General features: G+C 44.0%; 2 protein-coding genes across 2 annotated transcripts in view; one reads left to right on the top strand and one right to left on the bottom strand.

Annotated features, from left to right (window-relative positions):
• Positions 1 to 5,457: 5,457 nt before the first annotated feature.
• Snrpf (small nuclear ribonucleoprotein polypeptide F) lies at positions 5,458 to 11,374 on the top strand. Its single transcript, XM_051172762.1, has 4 exons — positions 5,458 to 5,523; positions 6,505 to 6,630; positions 10,254 to 10,318; positions 10,811 to 11,374. Exons 1-4 carry the CDS (start codon positions 5,458 to 5,460, stop codon positions 10,875 to 10,877), a joined length of 324 nt encoding a protein of 107 aa, XP_051028719.1. The 3' UTR covers positions 10,878 to 11,374.
• Positions 11,375 to 11,458: 84 nt separating this feature from the next.
• Positions 11,459 to 24,415, bottom strand: part of Ccdc38 (coiled-coil domain containing 38) — a 41,072-nt gene continuing 28,115 nt past the window's right edge. The window contains exons 11-16 of the mRNA XM_051139785.1: positions 22,238 to 22,389; positions 20,061 to 20,196; positions 15,723 to 15,908; positions 14,761 to 14,966; positions 12,683 to 12,776; positions 11,459 to 11,944 (exon numbers count right to left, since the gene is read on the bottom strand). Of these exons, the coding sequence (XP_050995742.1) occupies positions 11,831 to 11,944; positions 12,683 to 12,776; positions 14,761 to 14,966; positions 15,723 to 15,908; positions 20,061 to 20,196; positions 22,238 to 22,389 (888 nt within the window). The 3' untranslated portion in view covers positions 11,459 to 11,830. The remainder of the gene's footprint in view (positions 11,945 to 12,682; positions 12,777 to 14,760; positions 14,967 to 15,722; positions 15,909 to 20,060; positions 20,197 to 22,237; positions 22,390 to 24,415) is intronic.

Below are 24,415 nucleotides of genomic sequence, written 5' to 3'. Positions count from 1 at the left end.
GGTGAATAAGAAACAAACACACACATATTTAATATTTCCAGACTGGTATTTTAAGTAATAAATCAGGGCATAGCCTAAATGTTCAGCAAGTAAGGTATAATCCTAATAACCGAATTATTCAACCATTGAAGCACTGCTACACTGTGGGAGAGTGTAACCCTCGCACCTGGAAGGCTGAGGCAAGAATTTGACACCATCCTGGACTATGGACTGAGGAGAGAGAAAGGTAAGCTGGGGTGGGGGTGGGAGTGGGGGCTGGGAGAATATTCGGCTACGTGTCGGGAGGAATGGCTAGTAGAGCCACAAAATGAGTTCAGGAACAAACTCTTCCCTGACATGGAGACTACATTGTGATGGTGCAGCGTTAGAGTGACAGAATTAGAGACTGAGAATCCACGGCAGCTCAGATAGCAAAAGTCCCCTGGGGTAGGGAGCGGGGCTAGGGAGTGCAATCCCTAAAGTGCTTGAATCCCGGGAGGTGCAGGGGAGTAGGGGGTGGGGGTGGGGCTCATTTAAGCAAAAATATGCAGGTAAAAATGGGACAAATCTTCCAGGCAAAGAAAGTAGGCCAAGGAAGAGATCACTGGGTGGAGGGAATATCGTGAGCAAGTGATTAAAGTGTTGAAAAAGGATGGCGTGTGGTGCAAGAGCAGACCTTGTGGTCTGTGGGACGAAATGAACGCTTCAGGCTGCTGGTGATGGTGGCCAGCTGAGGTCGCTAAGCATCCACATCCGACACGGGTCTAGAGCTTTTTCTTTCTTTCTTTCTTTCTTTCTTTCTTTCTTTCTTTCTTTCTTTCGTGTGTGTATGTGTGTGTGTAGGTGAGAGATATTTGCAACAACAGATGACAGATGCAGAACTAGCATAAAAAGCTTCGTTTAAGAAAAAACTGTATTCAGCCGGGCGTGGTGGGGCACGCCTGTTATCCCAGCACTCGGGAGGCAGAGGCAGGCTGATCTCTGCGAGTTCGAGACCAGCCTGGTCTACAAAGAGAGTTCCAGGGCAGCCAAGACTACACAAAGAAACCCTGCTTCGAAAACAAAAGCTGTATTCGTTGGAGACAATTGAGGCAGTAGATCGTGTGGCGCAGTGAATTGTGGGAAATTTGTAGGGGGTGTTGTGTTATGGTGTGTTGTGTTTCAAGCGCCCACCCTCAGTTGGCTGATTACTAATAGCCAGGTGTCCTTTTACTCCAAACTCGCCACTGCCACCCTGTGGAAATGAGGCAAAGTTTAAAGTTGGTATTTCCGCTAAATGGTTCTGGATCTCTTTTGCCCCAAAATGTTTGTGCTAGCTACAGGTTCCTGAACTTACAAGATAAAGAACATTTTATTGATGATTTTTTTTCTTCCCATTTTTACAAATCAGCTGGACCCATGATAATCAACCAGAATTTATATTTTGAGTCTATTTTGTTCTAGTAAAAAGTGAAGAAGCATCAGAAGTTATAGAGCCTCTATTAAAATAAATGCACGGTGTGCCAACTTTTTGCTTGTTATTAATGAAAATAGTTTCAAAGCTGCAATACTACCAGCAAAGTGATTCGGGCCCAGGGTCTTTGCTTATAAACAGTCTCCAGTAACATGGACAACTGAATCTCCTAGGGAACAACTGGCATTTTGTTGTTGTTGTTGTTGTTGTTGTGTGTGTGTGTTTCTCGCAAGAAGAAAGAAGGTGCTGCTGGCATCTACTAGAGAGAAGTCAGAGACACTGCTAAACAGGGCACAAGACAACACCCATAATAAGAATAATTAGGAGGAAGCTGAGATGCCTCAACAGAACTCTCCAGCATCTGTGTAAAAACCCAGGTATGTGTGCACATGTCTGTAAGCCCAGGGATGTGGAGACTGGAGGGCCACTGGAGCTTGCTGGCCCTTAGCCGCGCTCCAGGCTCAATGAGAGACTCTGTCTTAAAGAAATAGGTGGACAATGAGAGAGCAAAGAATTCCCAGATGACCTCTTCTTGTCTCCATATGTATGCCCTAGTATCCACAAATACACATGTACCTAAACCCATAACACACACACACACACACACACACACACACACAGCTGTTTTTGGCCCAAAATAATAGGAGTGAGGTTGAGCACCATGATGTATGTAGTCAGCTCAGCTTAGTGTGGGATCCCAGGAGGGTACGCACACAGGAGGATGGTCCAGTGTAGGAAGCCACCACTTGAGGTGGCATTGGTGGTCATGCAGGTCAAAGGGCCTAGGTGCAGGAAGTAGGTCCTTGAGGACATGCCTATGAAGAGTGTGTTTTGCTCCGCACATCTTTAGCTCTCCGCTTCATGGCTGGAAGAGGTGAGCAGTTGCTTTCATCACACACTCTTGGCACCATGAAGTTCCGCTTACTACAGGGCTAAAGGGACAGGAGAAACTGACTCAAACCCCCAAAGTCGTGAGCCCAAATAACCCTCTGCTCTGTGTTTTGTGGCAGGGATGGAAAGCCATGACGACAGTCACACATCCTACTAAGTAGCTTATAACTGTGGTTTTTTTTTATCTCTTCTGCTCCCTCGTCACCGCTTTTTCTCTAACCTTTGCATATAAACACAGTTTATGTGTCAACTCAGATCTTCTCAGGGTCATGTGTCTCCTAGATCTTCACTACAAAGGGGACGGCTGCTGCCTCTGCGGTGACTGGCCACTCAGTGTGGTCTCAAAGTCCCTCCACCTGACACGGATACCCAAGGCTCATTCTGCCCCATCCACACTCCGGTTAAACTGTAAGGCCCGGGATCTGACCTCCTCACCTCCATCTTAGTAAGGAGGTAGGAACTCTCCACTGGGCACTTGGAGACAGGCGGACTGAGGGACAGAAAAATCCTCCCAATTTCTCTCCTCTCTTCTTTTCCCCTCCCCTCACTTTTTTCCTCTCCTCTCCCCTCCCCATGCCTCTCTCCTCTCCTCTCTCTGATATTCCCCAATATCAATTTCCACAAAACCCATTTAGATATTGTCCCATATGGCTAAGCAACTAGTTTTTTATCTCCTTGAAATAGCAATGACAAGCTGAAAACCATGAACCTTAGCATTTGAGTCTCCTTCCTCCCCCATCCCCCCCCCCCTTTTTTTTTTTTTTTTTTGTCTTGTTCACCACCCTGGGATTCTGTCTGCCAATGAAATATTCTCATTTAAATGTTTCTTTAGAGCAGTGGTTCTCAGCCTTCCTAACGCTGCAAGCCTCTAATACAGTTCTTCGTCTTGTGGTGAGCCTCGACCATAAAATTATTTTCGTTGCTTCTTCATAACTGTAACTTTGCTAGTGTATGAATCATAATGTGAACATCTGTGTTTTCCGGTGGTCTTAGACAGCCCCTATGGAAGGGTGGTTTTACCCTAGGGGAGGTCTCGGCCCACAGGTTGAGAACCATGGTCTACGGTCTGTTCTTTAATGATGGGACTTAGAAGCAGAGGCATTGCAGATCGGAGGAACTGAAGCCACCGCCTTTTCTGGGTGACTGGACTTTGTAAAAGTATTGCAGAAAATTTGAATCTTGTAACTGGCACACACCCCAATCTTGTAACTTCGGTTTTCCCCACAAAGCTAGGAAACAAATGTGCAGTCTGTGTTTGTTTGCTTTTACTGTTACTTTCTCCACGTGTATTTCACAAGGCACTAAGTCCTTTGCAGAACACAGCAGATAGCTTAATATAACAGGAAAAATGCTAACATGAGTCTGTTCTGAGTCTAACTCCCAGTATTTTGTCACCTGTGAAATTAATTTCAAAGTCAGACTAGTTGTCTCCAGGGTTTGGGAGTTTAAAATCTATGGATTTGTCAATGCTGACTTTATAGAGCATATTTAAGTTTCAGACCATTAATATTCTTCTATTACCATGTAAAAGTCAGGGCTACGATTGCTCTCTGCTCAAAATATATCTCTGAAATTATCAGTATACTATTTATATTTTAGAATTTTTTCTTTCTTATTTTGTATGCATATGTGTAATTGCACCGCACAAGTGCTTTGTGCCCATGTAAATCAAAAGAGAGAGAGAGATAGTCTGGAACTGAAGTTTGTCGTGGGTGTGAATCACCATTGTGGGTATGGGAATTGAACCCAAGTCCTCTGCAAGAAGTGCCAACACTCCAGCAAGCGTCAGCCTAATTTAATAATGTAAATGACAATCTTTAGATGTAGGCTAATCTCAAATCTTTAGTTACTTGGAAAATTCATGCAAAGCAATTTTCAGCTTCACATAGCGTTGTCTCCCGATTTAAAAAAAAAAAAAAAATGTACTTAAAAAAACCCAAAAAACAAAAAACATGGGTTTCATATCTCAATTGAACCGATATCTGAAATATTGAGATTATGGGGAAATTAAATGGGGTTCTGATCGCTATCTTTCCATCAGAGAGACTGACCCATGACAGCGTCAATAATCCCCACATGTTTATTTACAAACACATATAAAAGAACCGCCTCTGTGTTCTGGGTCTGGGAATGCTTAGACACCAGTACGACAGAGGCCACACTATACAATATCCCAGATTCAGCTTTTGTACAGATCCACTCGGATGTATTTCACTTACACTCACGGAGTCTTGCTTCCTTTATACACCCTCAAGTGGGCCTTCTAGAGTAGAGCACATTCGCCTGTTAAGGACCGTGCCAGTGGCTCTCCTCAAGCGCTGGATCTGTGGGAGGATGAGCAGGGACCCCCAAAAGCCGAACTCGTACTCTCAGCCAAAGGGCCCACTAAACCTGCATTAACTGAAGAAACCGCGTCCGCTCTGCTGGGAACTTAGCACCCCGGGGCGGCTACTTGTCGTAGCTAGACACAAAAGCGCGCCTTGCCTCCGGTTGCTAGGAGACGGCCCCGCCGTCTCCTCCAATCAGCAAAGCGGGTCTTTGGCCCCAATCATAGAAGCCGAGAGAACGAGGCGGAAGGTGAAAGGTTACGCCGCCTTTTGGCGGCCATTTCTCCTAGCGTTGGGCCGTTCCGGTTAGCGGCAGCTGCTCCAGTCACGAGGGGCCGGCAGCGGCGGGGTCGGCGGCTAGTGGGGTGCAGTGCTCGCGGGTGTTCGCGATGGTAAGGAGGCTGAGCACTGCGGGGCGAGAGGACGAGCAGCCTTGCGGGGCCCGCGGACGGCAGCGCCTTCCATTCATCCGCACGAGGCGCCGCGCGGCCGGTCGCTCGTCCCAGCTGCTCCCGGTTCCCGAGGCCCCGGGGCTCGCGCCCTGGAGCCTTTCCCCCTCCCCGAGATCTCCTGCTGTCTTTCCCCGCTCCGTTTGACCCGGAGCCTTGCTTGGGGACCACAGGGAAGGAGTAAACTGAAGCGACTTTTTTCCCCCCCTTTCTACTTAGCACACCCCAACAGTACGCCTTTCGTTCCTTGATATTGACCATCCTTGCTCATTGTCCCTCTGGAACAGAAAGCCCAGGCTACCCTTCCATTCATTTAATGCTGTTCTTGGGCGCCAGGACGGTGGGCTGCCAAGTACTAATGCAGACCCTGCATTTTTCTCGGGTGTGGGAAGTAGGCAACAGTAACAGAAATAAGCAATTACAGGTAGTGGTGATGGCTAAGCAGGCAGCTGACAGGATGCCCTGAGAGGCGCGTTGGTAAGTTACAGGTCTGCGGAAGAGCGCCCTTTTCTAGAAGGTAGCATCTAACCAGAAATCTTAAGTGACGGAGCCGGTGGAAGAGTATCTCACGCATGAGCTCTAAGTAGAATGTAGGTTGGACTAGTTGGGATTGACTAGAATTAACAAGAAAAAGCGGTTTTGAAATAAGACTGGGACCTCGCTCGCAACGGCTGCTCGGAAGTTTTTTAGTCTGCGTCAAGTGCAGCTAGAGAGCATTGGAGCGTAACACTTCAAAAATAGTTGCTTTGTTGACGATAAATTATAAGACCGTGCAAATAGGCTACCCATTTAGATGCTTATGTCCTCCAAAATTCTTTGGAATGATGTATGAAGGGAGGAAATTCCTTACGCAGAATAAACTCAGATATGATTGCATTAGGAGGCACTACTCAAGATTAAAAAAAAAAAAAAAAAAGGACCCAGCCCTGCCTCCCACAGGGAAAGCCTGCCAAATGTGATCTGCCCTCAGCGTCTTAGTGCAGCTTTGCATTTGACACTTTCACTGAATTGTTTCTTAGGTCTGCAGAGATCACCTGGTAGAGCTTGGAGAGTGAGCGGTGATGTGGCTATTCAGGGGTTTATTGTCTCTGCATTGGGTGGAATATAGCCAGTGACTTAAGCATACTAGGCCGGTGTCCCGCCATTGTGCTACACACCTGCGCCCACCCCCACCTGGCGTTGGGCATCTGGTATTTAATTGCAGGATTAGTGTTTTGCTTCAGTGAGCTGAATATGAAATTGACTCTGGATATTTAAAGTTCTCTGACACTCCAACAAATTATAAAGTAACAGTGAGTCAGAGGTCGCCCTAACTGGATGCCATACAGTCTTGGTGTTTTGGTAGCGGGCTGATGGTCAGAGCTAAGCAAGAGTTACTAAATGCTGCTTTTGTGTTTTTGTACAGAGTTTACCCCTCAATCCCAAGCCTTTTCTCAATGGACTGACAGGAAAGCCAGTGATGGTAAAGCTGAAGTGGGGAATGGAATACAAGGGCTACCTGGTCTCTGTGGACGGCTACATGAACATGCAGGTGAGCTAAAGGGTTCCCAGGCTGCCACGCTGTGTCTCGGTTGTGTCGCCTTACTCCTCAAAGGCTTACTGTGACTAGTAAGAGCTCACAGTTAAATTGGCAAACAGAAAGCAGAATCGGGATTAAAGTATACTCCAGCGAGGATGTTGAAATTTTGATGTACTAAAACCCCACACTGCGCCAGAACCCAGTCATTGACTGTATTATGGCAGCCACAGAAAAAAAGAGCTTTGGCATTTGGTTTCTAATCCCACCAAGGAAAACTAGTCTATTACAAAAAGCCAAACTTTCCAGCGCTTGATTCTTCAAAGACTTTTTCAAGGGAACACTGTAGATTGCTTTAATGATTTTTAAGGACGCATCATGAAAGTGTTGTTTCATAGATCAGAGGAACTGACAGCTGACTGCTGTGCCTCTTGGTTTCTGTAAATGATTCAGCCAGTCCTTCTGTTTGCAATAAAGGATGTCCTAAAATGTGTCTGCTTAGGCATTTAGCTCTATAATGCAGCGGCATTCGTACATTCACAGGGCTCTGGCTATCACCATTACTCATTTGCACAGTCTTTTCATCATTCACAACTGGAACTCTACCCATAGAAAAGTTCCCCGTGACCTGCCTCCTCCAATCCAGTCACACTCATGTAAGAGTGGCCAGTCTTTCCGAGTCTGTCGATTCTCAGCACCTCATGGAAATGGGATGCATTACAGATTCAGCTAACTTCAGGTCAGGACCACTCAAGAGACATTATATCTGTGCTCAAGATAATAGTCTTTTTGTTATCCCCACTGAACTGGGTATGAGTAATTTAGAAATGATGTGAAGGACGTCAGGTTATATGGAAACACACAGCTATTTAATAAAGAGCTCGAACATCCTTCACTCTGAGAGACCCTGAAACTACCCCCCCACCAGTGGATACCTTGAGACAGGTATTTTGTCTTTTTGTCTCGTTTGATTATGCTTTCAGGATTCATTGGTATTACAAATTATAGACAGTGTAAATTGGCTACCCATTTAGATGCTTATGTCTCCAAAATGCTGTGGGATGATGTATGAGTACATTTTATTGCTTTTATTGCTATTTTTAATTTCTTTTGTTTATGGGTGTCTTGCCAGCAATTATGTCTGTGCACCGTGTATGTACCTGGTACTTACAAAAGTCAGAAAAGGGCATTGGACACGCTGGAACTAGAGTTACAGATATTGTAGGCCACCATGTGGGTTCTAGGAATCAAACCCAGGTCCTCCGGAAAAAAACCAAGTGCTCTTGACCTCTGAGCCAACTCTCTAGCCCCAAACAAGCATTTTTTAAAAGTCTGCTTTTAATCCTTTGGAGTATACACACAGGAGTGAGATTAATGGTTCATCGTTTGTTTTTGAGTAGCTGCCATATTGTTTTACTTAGCAGCTGTATGGTTTGAATTCTTTCAGGTGGTGCACCACAAGGGTTCCAGTTTGCTCACACCTGCACTGACCCTTGTTTTCTATGAGGTTCCTCTTTTTTAATGTATAAAATACTATTCTCTTGGATCTGAAGTCAAGTCTCTTTGGTTTGCATTTCCCCAATGACACTGAGCAGCTTTTCATATGTTTATTAGCCACGTGCTTATCATCTTTAGAAAAGTGTGTATGCAGATCTGTTACCTATTTTTATTTTTATTTGTAGTTTTTGAGACAAGGTCTCATAATGTAGCCTTGGCTAGCCTGGAACTTGCTATGTAGACCAGGCTGGTCTTGGACTCAGAGATCTGCCTGCCTCTCCTTCCCAAGTGTTGGAATTAACATGTCTAGTGGCTTTGCCTGTTTTTAATTGTGTGTGTGTGTGTTGTGGTTTAGTTGTAGTTTCTGCCTATGTTTTAAAGGTTGCATGAGTAGATAGGTCAACCAGAAATTCAGCTAATGAGAATACTGAGGGGTTTGGTCTGGAAAATTGTTTATAAAGTGTAGAAAAATCTGAAAAGTAAATTTATTGTGGAATTAGTGGTAAACGTTCAATTTTTTGAACACCACAGAGTGTATGATTTAAAAGTTAATTTTATTTCATCCCCAGCACCATGTAATCTGTGTAGTGATAAAAGCCTATGATTCCATCACACGGTGACAGAGTAGGACGATCAGAAATTGAATATTATCCTCAACTACATGGGGAGATGGAAGCCAGCCTAGAATAACATGAGATCCTGTCAGGGGAAAAAAAAATAGATAAACACCTAATGTTTGTTCCAGTAAGTGTAGCTTCCCTGAGTTACAAACTGTATCTCTGAGTGAGCTTAGTTCCTGAGTTGCTTCAGTCAGTCAAAAGAGACATGGCTCAGAGGTTGAGAGCACTGACTGCACTTCCAGAGGTCCTGAGTTCAATTCCCAGAAACTACATGGTGGCTCACAGCCATCTATAATGTGATCTGATGCCGCCTTCTGGCCTGCAGGCCTACATGCAAGCAGAGCATTGTATACATAATAATAAATAAATCTTTTTTCTTTTTTTTTTTTTTTTTTTAATTGTTTGGTGCTTTGATTATAACAGCGAGCAAAACAAAGTGTGTATCCTTGAGCTTGTCCCAGTGGTGGGAGATGGTACTGTAACATGGGTAGTTAGGGGTGATACACAGCATGACAGCAAAGCAGAGACAAGCTGATAAGTGTGCCGTACTCAACAGGGAGACCGTGAGCACCTAGGGAAAGTGGCTCTGCTGGAAGGAACAGCAGGTGCACAGCTTCGGTCCGCAGGGGTGAATTTGGTATGCTTACAGTACAACAGAAGGCCAAAGTCGGAGGTTTGAAGCGGCAGTCATTGAAGGCCTTTGCAGCAGGAGGGCTTTGAGTTTGAGGTACAATAGGAAGCTTTGGGCATTATTGTAGATAACTTAGAAGCCAGCTAAGTGTTAGGGGACATGTCAAAACAGTTGCTTCTGCTGGGCATACCTTTAAACCCAGCACTCAGAAGGCAGGCCAGCCTGGCTTACAGAGTGACTTCCAGGACAGCCAGGGCTACTCAGAGAAACCCTATCTCAAAAAAGCCTCCCACCCCTCCACCGCCTCCCCCAAAAAATCAAGAACGGTAGCTAAACATTTTAAATTTAAAATTAGAATAGAGTTTGCCAAAGTAATCCTAAACATCATTCTTTTTCCCCCTGTTGAGTTCATAAAATTTTCAAAATCTTATATCTTTGGTTTGGTTGTTGGCTAGTATATTTTAGTCATAGCTTTTGCATGCCCATTTGAATAACAATATCATTCATAATGTTTTGCTCTGAGAAAAGTTAATGTCTGATTCTTTGCAACTGAATTTTCAGAAAATTTGAAAACTATGACTCATATTGGAGGCTTTCTTCTGAGACACTTTGATATCGGGTAAAAATAACATCTAGAAGGCAGAACAAGTTTGAAACAAGCTTTATTATACATTAGTTCTATGCTCATGGATGTAGTAATGACTATATGAAGTCCAAAGATACAAGAGTAATAGAAAGCTAATCTAGTTACAGCTTACGGACACAGTCTGAGTTGTTGCTGGAGAGTGGTCTCAGTTAGTGTGCTCTCCCCAGGAGTGGGTATGCTGCGCTGCTTTTTTCCTGTCATTATACTAATATCTTTTTTTTTTTTTTTTTTTTTTAATCTAAAGCTTGCGAATACGGAAGAATACATAGATGGGGCATTGTCTGGGCATCTGGGTGAAGTTCTGATAAGGTAACAAGTGCATTTGTGTGTGAGCAGTTATTGGTTAATAGAAATATCTGCAGAAATAAATTAGTCCTTTACTTTGGGGGGAATTACTTTTTTTAAGAAAGCAAACCATTTAGCAATACTCTATAACTAGACTTCAGAAACCTTGAAATTACTAAAGTTGTTAGAAGGTTTCTGTTCATCATCAGGGTTTTCCACTGTTGATAATATGTAACCTGTTTCAATGTCCTGGTTACAGGAGCTTAGATTTGAATTTTAGTTGAGTCCAGCTGCTTAGGCTTTCTGTGGTACTCATTTTCTTACGTTCTAAGTCATAGAAATGTTGTTGTGATGAGGGTGGTAAAAATGTGTGTGGTGTGCATATAAACACCGCTGTCTAACACAGGCAGAAGAGTGGCCAGCTGTAAGGTAGGGCCCAGTCTGAAGCGGAGCAGTGATGAATTGTGTGAGCATGCTCTGAGTGAAGCACTAAATGGACGTGTTTTCTGTTTACAGGTGTAATAATGTCCTTTACATCAGAGGTGTTGAAGAGGAGGAGGAAGACGGGGAAATGAGAGAATAGCATCTTTGGGGGGATTTTTTTTTATATATATGTATTTCTATACAATAAAGATTTTTTTTTTCAACTTGACTTGTGAACTATTTATATGCAGACATATGCAAAGCACAAATGTTAAAACAATGGATGGATAATTCATAGAACTGATACTTTAAAAGCCACCCAGTTTCATTTAAGGTGACTTTGGTAAGCCCACTTCTGTTTTATCTAATTTTTTTCCTATAAAGGATGATTCTTATTCTTTAGAATTTTTTTGAAGGTGAGTTTCAGCCCTTATCGTTGTATTAACTGAGACCTTTTAAAAGCAGCTGTGTCATATAAGGTTTTCAAACCACTTTTAACATGCATAAAGTTAAACATTTTCTTAGTATTAATATATAGTATTAACAAGTTATTTCTATTATCAATGTAGACTAAATAATGTACATATTGTAGCTAAGTCAGAACATTAAGATTGAAGTAATTATGGAGATAGAGCTTAGTACAAATTGATATTTAGGCTGGAATGTACAGTATTCAGAAATGAAAGTGAAATAGAACCAGTCTCATGATGGTTCTGAGACCATCGTCTATTGGCTTTTTAGCCCTGTCCAGCTGTTTTAAGAATATACAGTTTTTGGAATGTATATTCAAATCCCCGAACTTCCTTAATGCTCTAGAAAGTACAATTACAGCTTTACTCTTTGAGGGACACCATTCTACTGTGAGTCACACTTTCTCAGTAAATGGACAGTGGTGTGTGTCTCCAACAGGGACAAATTAGATTCAATATTGCTTATCTCATGGACAATGCTAATGGGTTACAGAGAGCTTTAGCCCAAGAAAGCAGTTGCTGTTCCTACTCCTGTAAGCTTTGGGATAAAGTTCTGCCTTCCCGGAATTTGTTAGGACAAGGTTGCATCGCCGAGAGCCACATCCACATAAAACATTGTCTAATAGTGTCTTCATGCTCCTGTTCAACTAAAAAAATAGTCTTCCTCCTGTGATTTTGTTCTCTGATCACTGACTAAAAGTAGCTCCTGCTTGCCTGCAGATGGAGGTTTCGAGCGGTTGATAAGTCGTCTTCCCAGCTGAAACAGGAAAAACAAAAATCATTTTCTTTAGCATAACTTTTCTACTGAAGTTATGTATAATGCCAATATTAACCTGAATTTTTACACAAACTAAATTTTTTTTTAAGATTTATTTATTTATTTATTTATTATACAATGTTCTGCCTGCATGTGTGTCTGCCCACCAGAATAGGGCACCAGATCTCATTATAGATGGTTATGAGCCACCATTTGGTTGCTGGGGATTGAACTCAAGACCTTTGGAAGAATAGCCAGTGCTCTTAACCTGCTGAGCCATCTCTCTAGCCCTGAACTAAATGTTTAAAATAGTAAATACAGTTGCAGGGGATTGGCATAACCTAGTGAATGTCCAGTATGCTTGGCAAGTTGAGGACCTATCGTACGCAGAAGGCAGCAGCATATGGCTCAGATATGGCTGGCATAGAAAGCGCTCAGCACTGTACCTGGGAGTTCCTCCATAGTCACAAGAGGTTGCTGTGTTGAGCCAGGTTTGAGAAGACCATTTTAGACATGGGTGTTTTTGTTGGATCTTGGAATGTTTGCATGAGTGGCTTTTAAGGACCTGTGATTCATGCCTCTCCCTTCCCTGTATGGTGTTCTCCCTTTGCTTTCTGCTTTTGTAACTCAGGCACACAGATGCGGGCAGTACCATATTCTGTTGATGGGGAGACATGACCTTTCTGGCTGGACAGTTCTGTGGGACTGAACAGGGACCCATGGTGGCAGAACACAAACCTTCTTCTTGGGCTGTGCGACGGCTCTTTCCAGAGCAGCTTTTAGCCGCTCCTCCTGGTATCTTTGCTTTTCTTTTACTTTCTCTTCACGCAGCCTGTAGTGGGTGAGCAGGAGCGTGCTGGTTAGAAATACTATAACTCATAAGAAGTAAAACATCTACATTATTATTGCTTGGTAATAAAGTATCCAAGTATAAGAGTCTCATAATGGCCAGGCAGTGGTGGCACACACTTTTAAAACTCAGGAGGCGGAGGCAGGCGGATATCCTGAGTTTGAGGCCAGCCTGGTCTACAGAGTGAGTTCCAGGACACCAGGAGCTACACAGAGAAACCCTGTCTCAAAAGACAAAAACAAAAATCCATAACGTTGGCTTTTGAATATCCAGGCAATGACATTTAATTTAGTGCCCCTTCCCTCTCTCCATCCCACTGAAGCACTTTCTATGCCACAGCCACGTTAGCTCCTGGCCTCCTCAACCAACCTGCCTTTAAAGTTTCTTTACCCTAGTGTGTTACCATACACTGCTCAGCAAAATGATGCTTTCAATTTAAGACCAATATATGCCATTTGTCTTGTCTGTCAGTGTGAGCCTTGGTTCTGACAAGGCAGTGAGTGATGGTTCTTATGGACCTGGGTAATAGTAATCCCAGTGTAAGGTTTTCAGGGAATTGGTGGTGTTTACTGATCCCTTTTTGTGCAGAATTGGGTGTTTAGGTACCTCTAAACCAGTGATTCTCGACCTGTGGGTCAAGGCCCCCTTTAGGGTCCAATGACTGTTTCACGTGGGTCACAGATATCCTGAATCATATCCCGTATTTACATTATACTTCATAACTAGCAAAACTACAGTTACGAAGCAATGAAAATAATTTTATGGTTGGGGTCACCACAACATGAACTGTATTAAAGGCTCTGAGCATTAGGAAGGCTGAGAGCCACTGCTGTAAACCACGGGAGAAAGTTCTTTTTTGAACACTGGAACTGGATGCATATTGCTGTTGACAATAAGTTGTAATTGTACTGTCTGCTGCTATAACAAATCTGAGGTCACCTGGAAGGAGTTGTCCTTTGCTTAGATTAAATCTGCTTTATGTTCTGTAAGATCTGTCTGAGTCACCTTCACTTCTACATGAGGGATATCCTCCGTGCATCAGAAATGTTAACAGTATACATTGATTATTTGGTACCCCAACCCTATGAAGTAATTGTCACAGCTTCTCTCTCTCTCTCTCTCTCTCTCTCTCTCTCTCTCTCTCTCTCTCTCTCTCTCTCTCTCTTCCCCCGCCTTTTTAACATAATGAAATAGACTAGACAGGTGCTCCTTCCTCTAGGTTACAGTAGTTACAGCTAAAAGGCCAGGCAGGCCTGTGTCGCACCCACACCAGGACCATGGTGCTTATCTGCCTCAGTGTTTTCCTTTGCTTGAATAGGAACACCATTCCACTTAGCAGCAGCATTGCCTCCGTGTCATGTGATGGTAACAACCACAGTATAGTGATAATTGTTCCAAGCAAAATGCCTATTAAAAGCTTTATTTTAAACTTGTAGAAGTCTGGAAGGGCGAGGTTTCAAGGATAACAGTCATGTAAGGCTGTCTGTAGGAATAAATGAGTGGGGGTGTGAGCGCCAGCTAAGTGTTGTTGGCGGTGGGGCGGGGCCCTCAGTGTAGCTCTGAATGACAAGCCATTCATTCTTCCATAGACTGAGTTGCCCTGTGGCCTTCTAATGATAGAACCTTTGCTGCGTGCAGTTCAGTTCCTGCATGTGATAGCCCTTGAGACATGTTCATATGAGTGAACCCCCTCTCCTGTCCCCCCATTGCCATCCTAATTAGGCCAGTTGTCCCTGGTAACCTCTATTTGCCCAGCTCCTATGGTTCACAGTGCTCATTACCTGTAGTCAGAGTAACACACTTATTTCCTACAGATATTCTGTCTGGGGGTAGGGATGAGTTTGAGCCCCCCTGCACCCCCACACTGCAGTGTTTGCCATACAGAGAGACTGCTAACAGTGGGGTGGGGTTCATGCAGTATAAAGCACTTAAGATATCCACTAGGGAGAGGGGACTGTCACAGTACTTTTGCCGTCGCTCCTTTTGTTTGATCCTTTCGATTGCTTCCACGTTTTCTTTGGGAATAGATTCGATGAGGTCGCTCAGCTCCACCAGGCGAGACTCAACTTTGATCAGTTTCTGAACGGCATTCAGGCTGCCAACCTCAGCGTCTCCGATGCAGAATCTGTATACTTGATTAATCTTTCTACTGAGTGATTCTATCAGTTTTTCCTGAGCTCAAGAAGAAAGAGCAGAAAACACTCTGTCACTATATGGCAACTTGCAAAACTCCATTCTACTGAGTTACAACGAAAAGTCCTTTAATCATCATTATAATTATTTAGTGCTGGGGATAGAACCCAGGGCCTAATGCATGGTGAGCAAATGTTCTACCACCGAGCAATACTCCCAGCTCCCTAAATGCTTCTTTAAAAGACAGATTGGTGAGAACAGGTAGCAGGGGATGTTTGTGTTGTAATTTATAGTCAGATAATATTATTACAGCGACACCTTGGATTGTGTTAAAATATGTACAGCATAGACAAGTATGTGTATAAAAGTAATTACAAGACACTATCTTTTGGCTCAAGTGTTTTGTGGACCAAATTCCTTAAATGTTCCAAGTGCAGATAAAATGCCCATTTCACATCACTTTGTACCACCAGTGGTATAATGTGTTCCTTTCCCACTTCTTCTTATTGCAATACACTCACTCCAAGTCTATAATGCCTCATGATAGCTTTTTGCACATGCGCCCAGTGCCCTTCTGGACTACCGTGCATACCTAAAACAGTGCCTTGCATAGCTACACACTTAATAAATGTTTGTTGAATAAATGATTGCATTCTTCCAGAGAAATGTGTACGAGCAAGCAGATCGCTAGGCTGACTAAATAGAGCCTTTCAGGAGTTTAGTTGTAAGGCTCTCCATGCTGCTGTAAAGTCTAGTCTAGAGAGCACTTAGGCCGAAGCCCGCCGATCCCTGTACCTCGCCACTGCGCTCTTTTACTTGCTGTTGCAGTCTCTTGAGCTGGTAGACAACATAGGTCGGGACATGTAAAGACTCATCCTTTATCTCCATTGTGTGGCTGACATTCGTCAAGAGGAACTCAATAAACTTCTCAGCAAAGTAAACCGACTTCCATGTAGGTTCCTGCCTCAGGATTTCTTGCTTCTGCTCAAGAAGATGAGAATGAGCATAAAGTCAAGAAAAACACACCCAAGGCCGATGTGACTCCCACCAACTGGGGAGACCCATCCTGGAACCACTAATGCCTCACAGATCCACCATCGCTTAAAGCCAAGGTCTGCGACTTCCGGCAGCTTGTTGCTCCCGTCTCTTTAACAAATGTTCCAACAATCCTGTTTATTACAAAGCTCCTGGCTTCTCACTTTCTCAATACTTACTCTATTTCCATTTATATTAAAAGGCCAGTCTTTTTTTTTTCTTCTTCAAGAAAACTTAAGAGAAATACCATAAATTCTATTTGCCATGAAGTCTTACTCCTTAACCTATTTATAGTCCCACACATTTCTTCTTCGAAACCTTGGAGACAGCTAAAGGGCAGAAAAATATAAAATGCGGAAGTACCCCACCAAGGGGGGAGGCAGGGGTAACACACTGCATATATTTAAAACAATGAATCTTGGTAGAGGATGTAGTTCATGTTGATGACGGTCCTAGCACATACACTGATGAAAGTGGGTCAACCTGGGCTAGGCCAGCTGGGTTATAGAATGGAATCCTATCTTGAAAGGAGAAAAAATGATCTTGCTCTAATCTACATCAGATTTCAAGTATTTAATGATAAGAAAACGACCATTTTGATGGAAGTTTCTGAAAGAGGAAACAAAAGCTTGGGATGGACAGATGTACACTTTAGATGGTGCTTTCTGTTTGTCTTTTAAGTTTCCCTCACCAGAAAAGATAGGGAACTACAAGACAAGAACAGATTAAGAACTAAGAGAAGGAAATGAAAAGATGGCTTATTGTGACTATGAGATTGAGCCCCTGGGCCAGGGCAGCTGCAGGGCAAAGCAATCTAGGCTGAGGCCAACTAGAGACAAGAGAGATGTGCAACCTGGGTCCTTTAAACTGCCAGTAGAGGGCGGGATCAGGCCAGAGTGCTTTGGAGGTGAGGTGCTACCCAGATTGGCAGCTCTGGCAGCAGGCTGTGTTTACCAGGGTCACTGGGCAGGAAGACAGATCCAAGGCTGGGTACCGGGATAACACAGGGTGCCTGTCAACAGTGAATGGAACCTGAGAGGAGCAGAGCAGTATTTCAGACTAGAGGGCTGTCGGGATGTCATCAGGTGTTCTTCCCAAGGAGTCTGAACTTCCGATCCATGTCTCTTTCTGTGGTATACTGAGTATACACTTCCCAGCTGATCTTCCTGAGCTCCTACCATGTGCGCGTGAGCACAGAAAGCCAGAGATGATCACATCCAGCAAACTGAACAATGGGCTGGCAAACATTCCATCCAACAAACCACTGCTACTGAAAACTACATGGATGAACCCCACAAACATGACGAGAGGGAAAAAGCAGACACGGGGCATAATTTTGTCTCTCTAAAGTTCAAAAAAGCAACGCTAGTTGATGGCAAGAAGTCAGAACCATGATCATCTTTGAGGAGTGCGGAGCTTGGGATGGGGTTCTTATAGGAGTCCATTCATTTCCTCATCTGTGGCCTGCAGGGGCCTGTGTTCCCTTGAAGATTCCTCAAGAAGTACACCTCAAATTTACATGTTTCTCATGTTTTGTTATTCTAGAATTTAAATTTTTATTTTGAAAATACCGTATTGGGAAAATTTTAAGGAATTGAATACTTTTATAACTGTGAAGGTTTTAAAAAAGTAAAAATACTCATAGGTTTGAGGTCCCTAATTACTTATGGATACCAAAACTAAGTGCTACATAATTCTCGATGCATCTGGGGGGGGGGTGGCTTAAAAATTAGGAATGGATGTTTATTCATAAAGGGTTATGTTTTGTAGATTTTAAGATTTGAGAAAATAGGGTTGAGGAAACAGGAAAACTAAGAATACTTTTTTGTGGGTTTGGGGCAGGTGCAGATTAATTGATTTAGTACAGTGTTTCTTAACCTGTGGGTCACACCCTTTCATAGGGTCGTATGTCAAATATCCTGCATATCAGATCTTCATTACATTTCATACTGCAGCAAAATTACAGTTATAAAGTAGCAACAAAATAATTTTATGCCTGGGGATCACCACAACATAAAGAACTGTATTATAGGGACTCAGCATTAGGAAGGTGAGAACCACTGACTTAGTGCTTGTCTAGCATGTGTGTGAGGCACTCCAGAACTGTATGTAGCTGCGTATGGTGGCATACGCTGTAATCCCAGCCTCAAAGGGGAGGTGTAGGTGGAAAAGTCAAGGTCATCCTCAGTGACTTGGTGAGTATAAAGACAGCTTTGGATAATGAGATCATGACTCAAACAACAAAACACCCGAACACCATCACCAAAAAAGCTTCTAACTTTCAGGGGTTTTGTTTTGTTTTGTCTTGTTTTGTTTTTCTCCTTCCTTCTGTATCCCATACTTTATATTTTTGGAAGACCATGATTACTAACCCCATGCTCCAGAGTATGCCTGCAAATTATGCATGAACACCGAACTTATACTTGTGACTAATATTTTATGGATAATCTTAAGGAATTTTCAAGCCAATTCTGTGTTCTTTCACAAACTAGATTCTCCATTTTTTTAGTTAACTCAATGTCTTAAAAAATATTGAAGGTGCTTTTTTTTTTTTTTTTGGTCAGTTGCCCTAAACTGAAATTAAAGGGATTTGATTGCAATGTGGATACCATTTGATATCACAGATAATTTATCATATTTTACAGGGTAGTCAGCTTCAGAATGATTTAAGAGTTGAAGGCTAGAAACAACCCGGATAAACAAAGTACAGTACATAGGGTGGAATATATTCAGCCTTTAAAAGGGCAAGGTTCTGATACATGCTACATCGTGGATGAATTCCAGGAACATGCTCTGAGACACAAGCTAGACATGAAAGGATGCATAGTGCACATATCCACTTACATGAGATAGCAAAACAAGTCAAACTCAGAGAGACAAGAAGCAGATGTTGGGGTGAAGGGATGGGAGGGTCAGTTCGTGTCCAATGGGTAAACAGCTTTTCTTGTACAAGATGAAAGGCATCCTAGAGATTGGTTACCAAACAGTCTGAATGTCTTTAACAACACCAAACTGTACCCTCAAAAAATGGTTACAGTATTAAATGTTGGTGTTTAAGTGATGGTGGAAAGAAACATTTTGAAAATAGACCATGGTAACAGTTAGGGTATATGAATGTACTTAACGCAGACTCGGGATGGTTAAAGGGTTAGTTTTATTTGTATTGTAGCACAGTAGAAAAAAGAAATGGTTGATTAAAAACAAAAAATGAAGAACTGAACTGTTAGAACCAACACTCCCTGCCATTGCTGCCAAGCCAGCCTGCTGTCAAACCTTCGGACACGCGTGTGCCTGGCAGCTGTTAACAGCTTTTGTTTTTAGTGATCCTGCCCATATGTACGTAGGCAAAAATGGTCGCCTGTTTTCTAATGCAGACCGTTCCCCAAAGCTACCTCTGTCTAAAAGTCAAGTTCACGGCCGTCAATGTGACCTTAGCCCCAACATAGCAGCTTTGGATTCTTACTTCACTTGAGCTTTTTTCCAAGAAACCAGTGGTTGTTGAGAGTTCCGTGTGGGCCTGAAAACTAACCCAATCATTCATTCAACAAACATTTATTGAGCACTGACACTGTGGGGACACTGAGGTGAGCTCGCTAACAGTAGGTGAGGGTAGACCTTGTGTGGAAGGGTTTGCATCCAGCTGGGAGAGATGAGCTTGTCAATTAATAGGGTATTGGGATGTGTCACAGGTGCTGAGAAACGAGCCAATCTATTTAGGCCCAAAGAAATTGACATATGGTCTAGGCTTGGTGCTTGGGCAAATGTTCCATTCAATGTTAAGTGTGTGGATTCACTGTGTCTTCTGTTACTGACTGGTTACTTGAATTGCCACCCAAATCATCAAAGGCAGTGAACTGCTACACGCAAACACAGACTGACAAAGGCAGTTTGAAATAACCAGATCATTTGACCTGGACCCCCAAGGTCACGTGAGTGACTCCTGTCTAGGAAATTGACTCTTTCTTGTTAACAAAATAATTCCAAGCTCCTTTTCCACCCCATCGACTGTTTGTGGCTTGCTTTGTCAAGTGCTCAGCACACCCGGAGGCCAGATTACTACCAGGAGACAAAACAAACAACCACAGGCCAAGGGTGTACCTGAGCATCCAAATTGAATTCTCCGAAACTGAAGAGGCGGGACCGCAGCTCCAGCTCCGCTGCCTTCTCCTCCTCTCGTTCACAGTTCTGCCTGAGCATCTGCTTGTGCTCCATCAGGAACTCGATGTTGTTGTTTCTGTTGCAAAAAGAGGGAGGGGACCCTTTTCTGTAACTCGAGGTTGAAGGACTCGGCCACTCGGCCTCTTGCTGGACACATGTCAGGAGCTGGCACCCAGCAGCTGCGTAAGGAGTCAGTGTGTGATGGCATGGCCAAAGCACACACGACTCTGTGTGTGTGTGTGTGTGTGTGTGTGTGTGTGTGTGTGTGTGTGTAAGAGAGGGGGAGCCTGTCCTTGCCATTCACTCATGGAGGTCAAGAGGACAACCTCAGGGGCTGTCTCACTTCCACCTTGAGCCAGGCCTTCTTCCTTCTTCCAAAACATTTGTTTGTTTGTTTGTTTGTTTGTGTTAGTGGGGGATGAATGCCATGGTTTATGTGAAAGTCAAAGACAACGTGGAGGACTTGCCTCTCTGCTCCTACTGTAAGGAGCCAAGTGATTGAACACATCTTGGCGGGCAGCACCTTTACCCACTGAAGCGCCTCAGTGGCCCAGGGTTTTTGTTGTTCACTGAAGCAAATGCCAGGCGGTCTGGCCTGTGGCCTTCTGGACAGTCTCTTGTCTCTGCCTCCCATGAGGAGCACTGGGATTACAGACGTGCACTACTGTGCGTGGCTTTACTGGGATTACAGATGTGCACAACTGTGCCTGGCTTTACTGGGATTACAGATGTGCACAACTGTGCCTGGCTTTACTGGGATTACAGATGTGCACAACTGTGCCTGGCTTTGCCGGGATTACAGATGTGCACTACTGTGCCTGGCTTTACCGGGATTACAGATGTGCACAACTGTGCCTGGTTTTACTGGGATTACAGATGTGCACAACTGTGCCTGGTTTTACTGGGATTACAGATGTGCACAACTGTGCCTGGCTTTACTGGGATTACAGATGTGCACAACTGTGCCTGGCTTTCATACAGGCTCCAGGATTCAAACTCCAGTCCTCAAGCTTGTTCACTAATTGTTTTGTCCCCTGAGTTATTTCTCAAGCCTATAGTCAAGTTATAACGACGCAAATAAATACTTAAATGCAAGTTTTAACCCCCCACAAGAAGACATCTTCTTCCCTTTTTCTGCTTTTGTGCATTCACTCAAGATTCCAAACAGCAGCAGAGTGAAATGGAAATGCCTGCCTATCCATCCAGGCAGTTGTGGCGCACGCCTTTAATCCCAGCACTCGGGAGGCAGAGGCAGGCGGGTCTCTGTGAGTTCGTAGCCAGCCATGTCTACAAAGAGGGTTCCAGGACAGCCGGGGCTATTACACAGAGAAACCCTGTCTCAGAGGGGGAAAAAAGCCCTACAGAGAAAGATTTGGCCTTAGATCCTTGTCCCTCCGGAACCCACCCACCTGTCTGGAGGGCTGTGCCTGAGCCACCACACGCTGAGGCTAGGGGAGGAAATCGCAGGAGGGCCCAGTGCCAGCTGCTGAGAAGCACTGAGGCTTTTTAGGTTCTTCTGAGCAAATTGATTGATTCCAACGTTAAATGTAGCTTGACCTATTGCCCTACAAGTTTCTGGATAAAAAGCCATCTTCTGACCCAGACAACTGTTCCAAACAAGCCCATACGTTTTGTAAACGGATAGATTCAAAGCTTTGCTCTGTGTAGTCTGAGGCTCTTTTCAAAACTGAAATATCTTAGGGCAGAGATGCACTAAGATGCACTAGGAGACAGATACATTACATCACTGCTGATAGATACGTTATAAAAGGATATAGTATTAAACCACAGAAAGCTATTTTGCTGAGATTCACGCCCAAGGAAACTGCATCTATTACCACCCAGTCTAGGTAGAGACAGCTGTCCTAGAGCCAATGAAGGCAATGCGCACTATTTCAGCTAGGAAAATACTTCAGTACATGAGACGAAGCAGGAAGAAAACTAAACTCAAGCCAGTCTCTTCTGTACTAATGTCAGTTCTACCTTACATTTAGATGCCCATCATAGAAATCATCATTATTAATTAAAACCGCAGCCTAAGCCAGGGGAAGACGTCATGAGGGGTCGGTTGTGGTCTCTGCTTAGTAACCGGTGAGTAAGAGAAAAAACGCACTCACATCTTATCCTGTATAAATTTCTCTCTTCTGTTGACATCCTCGAGATTCTCATCCACATCTTGGGAGTACTGGACCAGCGTGAGGTTCTGCTCCTCCAGTTCCGTGAGGACCTGCAGTAACTCCTCAGGCTCCTTGAAATAGATCTCCGGCATCTAACCAATCAACAGCGAAGACAAGTCTCTCTCTCTCTCTCTCTCTCTCTCTCTCTCTCTCCTCCTCTCTCTCATCCTCTCTCTCTCTCTCCTCCTTCTCTCTCTCTCTCTCCTCTCTCTCTCTATCTCTCACACTCGCTCTCTCTCTCTCACACACACACACACACACACACACACACAAGGTCACGTGACTTGGGTGACTTGTCTAGACTCTAGAGGGGGGGAGCTGCCATGCGCATCGGCGCTCCACACGTGTGGCAAACTACTTTCAAGGAGGGACCATTTATTTTTGTATGAGACTATTGTAGATGTGTGCTGGTGCAGTGCCCTGTGACAGGATCACATGGTGGAGGCATCTTCACGGTAACCAAGAGGTAAAGAGAGCCGGGCATGGTGGCGCATGCCTTTAATCCCAGCACTTGGGAGGCAGAGGCAGGCGGATTGCTGTGAATTCGAGGCCAGCCTGGTCTACAAAGTGAGTCCAGGACAGCCAAGGCTACACAGAGAAATCTTGTCTCGAAAAACCAAAAAAAAGGTAACGAAGAGCACCCCCCCCACCCCCGCCCAATGACCTAACCACTTGGTCCTATCCCCCAGAACATCACATCTCCATAAGTGTCACAAGGTCAGCAGCGGTGTCCCCACCCTCCCCAGCAATAGTTGGGGACCACACTCACAACTCAGATGTCTTGGGGAAATGCTCTGAATCCATGCTACTGTTCTGAGTATGAGGGAGGCCGAATTGTAAGGGAGCCGCACCTGGTTCCCAGGGAGAGATGGTGAACAGGAAGAGATGGTTTGGGGTATGGGAGGAATGGGGGGATATTAAGGAGGAAAAGAAGGAGGAGAAAAAGGAGAAGAGGAATGGAGGGCAGGAAAGGGGGGGAAAAAGAAAGATGAGAGGGAGAGATAGGAAACTAATTGAGGTCATTTCCTCTGAATGCTAATTATTTTATATGTCCTGGCTTTCTAAGACTAAGCAATACTTCAAGCAAACATTTTCAAAGATGGCATATATTAATACATGTGTTCATTAATATATTTCAGTAGCCAGGACACAGAAGCAATAAAAACATTCATAGGTGTGTGAGTAAAGGAAATACAGTACATATACACACAGTGGAGATATTATTCAGCCTTAAGGAGAAATTCTCTCTTCCACAGTACATTTGTGTGGTTATTCACATGTGTGCACAGGCATGTGTGGTGTGCACATGCCACACTGTTGAGGCATGTACATGGAGGAGGACCTGAGACGTGGCTCCTCAGGCATTGCCCGCCATTCTTTGTGTCTTTGAGACAGAATCTTTTGCTGGCCTGAAACTCACAAAGTATGACAGGCTGACTGGCCAGCAAGCCACAGAGATCTGCCTGTCTCTGCTCCTCAAGTGTTAGGATTATAAGTAAACAGCACTAGGCCTCACCTTTTTTTTTTTTTTTTTTTTTAAGTGGGTTCTGGGACTGCTTAGAAGGAAAGCCTTTAATTAAGGCTGGCTTACAGTTCAGAAATTTAGTCTGTCATCATCTCGGTGGGAAGCGTGACAGCACGCAGGCAGATGTGGTGCTGGAGAGGGAGCTGAGAGTTCTAAGTCTTGACCCGAGGGCAGCAAGGTGAGACTGACACACACTGGCCAGACTGGAGCTTATAAGACCTCAGAATCCACCCCCAGTGCTACACTTCCTCTAGCAAGGCCACACCTACTCCTACAAGGCCACGCCTCCTAATAGTGCCACTCCAAATGGGCCAAGCTTTCACACACAGGAGTCTATGGAGGCCATGTCTATTCAAACCAGCACACAAGGCAAGCACAGTACCTATTTGCTCGCTCCCCAGCCCCGTTATGTTATAATCTAAATGATCTTTGAGGATCATTATGGTAAGTGAAAGAACCCAGTCACACAAAAAAGACCCAACAGTGTGCAATCTACTTATTTAAATATTTAAATAGGTATTTAAATAGCCAGTCTCTGAGAAACAGGAAGTGGAACGATAGTTGCCAGGGGCTAGAGGCTGGAGGACTGTTGT

This window comes from Acomys russatus, chromosome 31 (genome assembly GCF_903995435.1).
Source record: "Acomys russatus chromosome 31, mAcoRus1.1, whole genome shotgun sequence".
In the NCBI taxonomy this organism is placed as follows: domain Eukaryota; kingdom Metazoa; phylum Chordata; class Mammalia; order Rodentia; family Muridae; genus Acomys; species Acomys russatus.
Note: the sequence above shows the minus strand (reverse complement) of the source record. Positions and strands in the feature narration are given on the sequence as shown.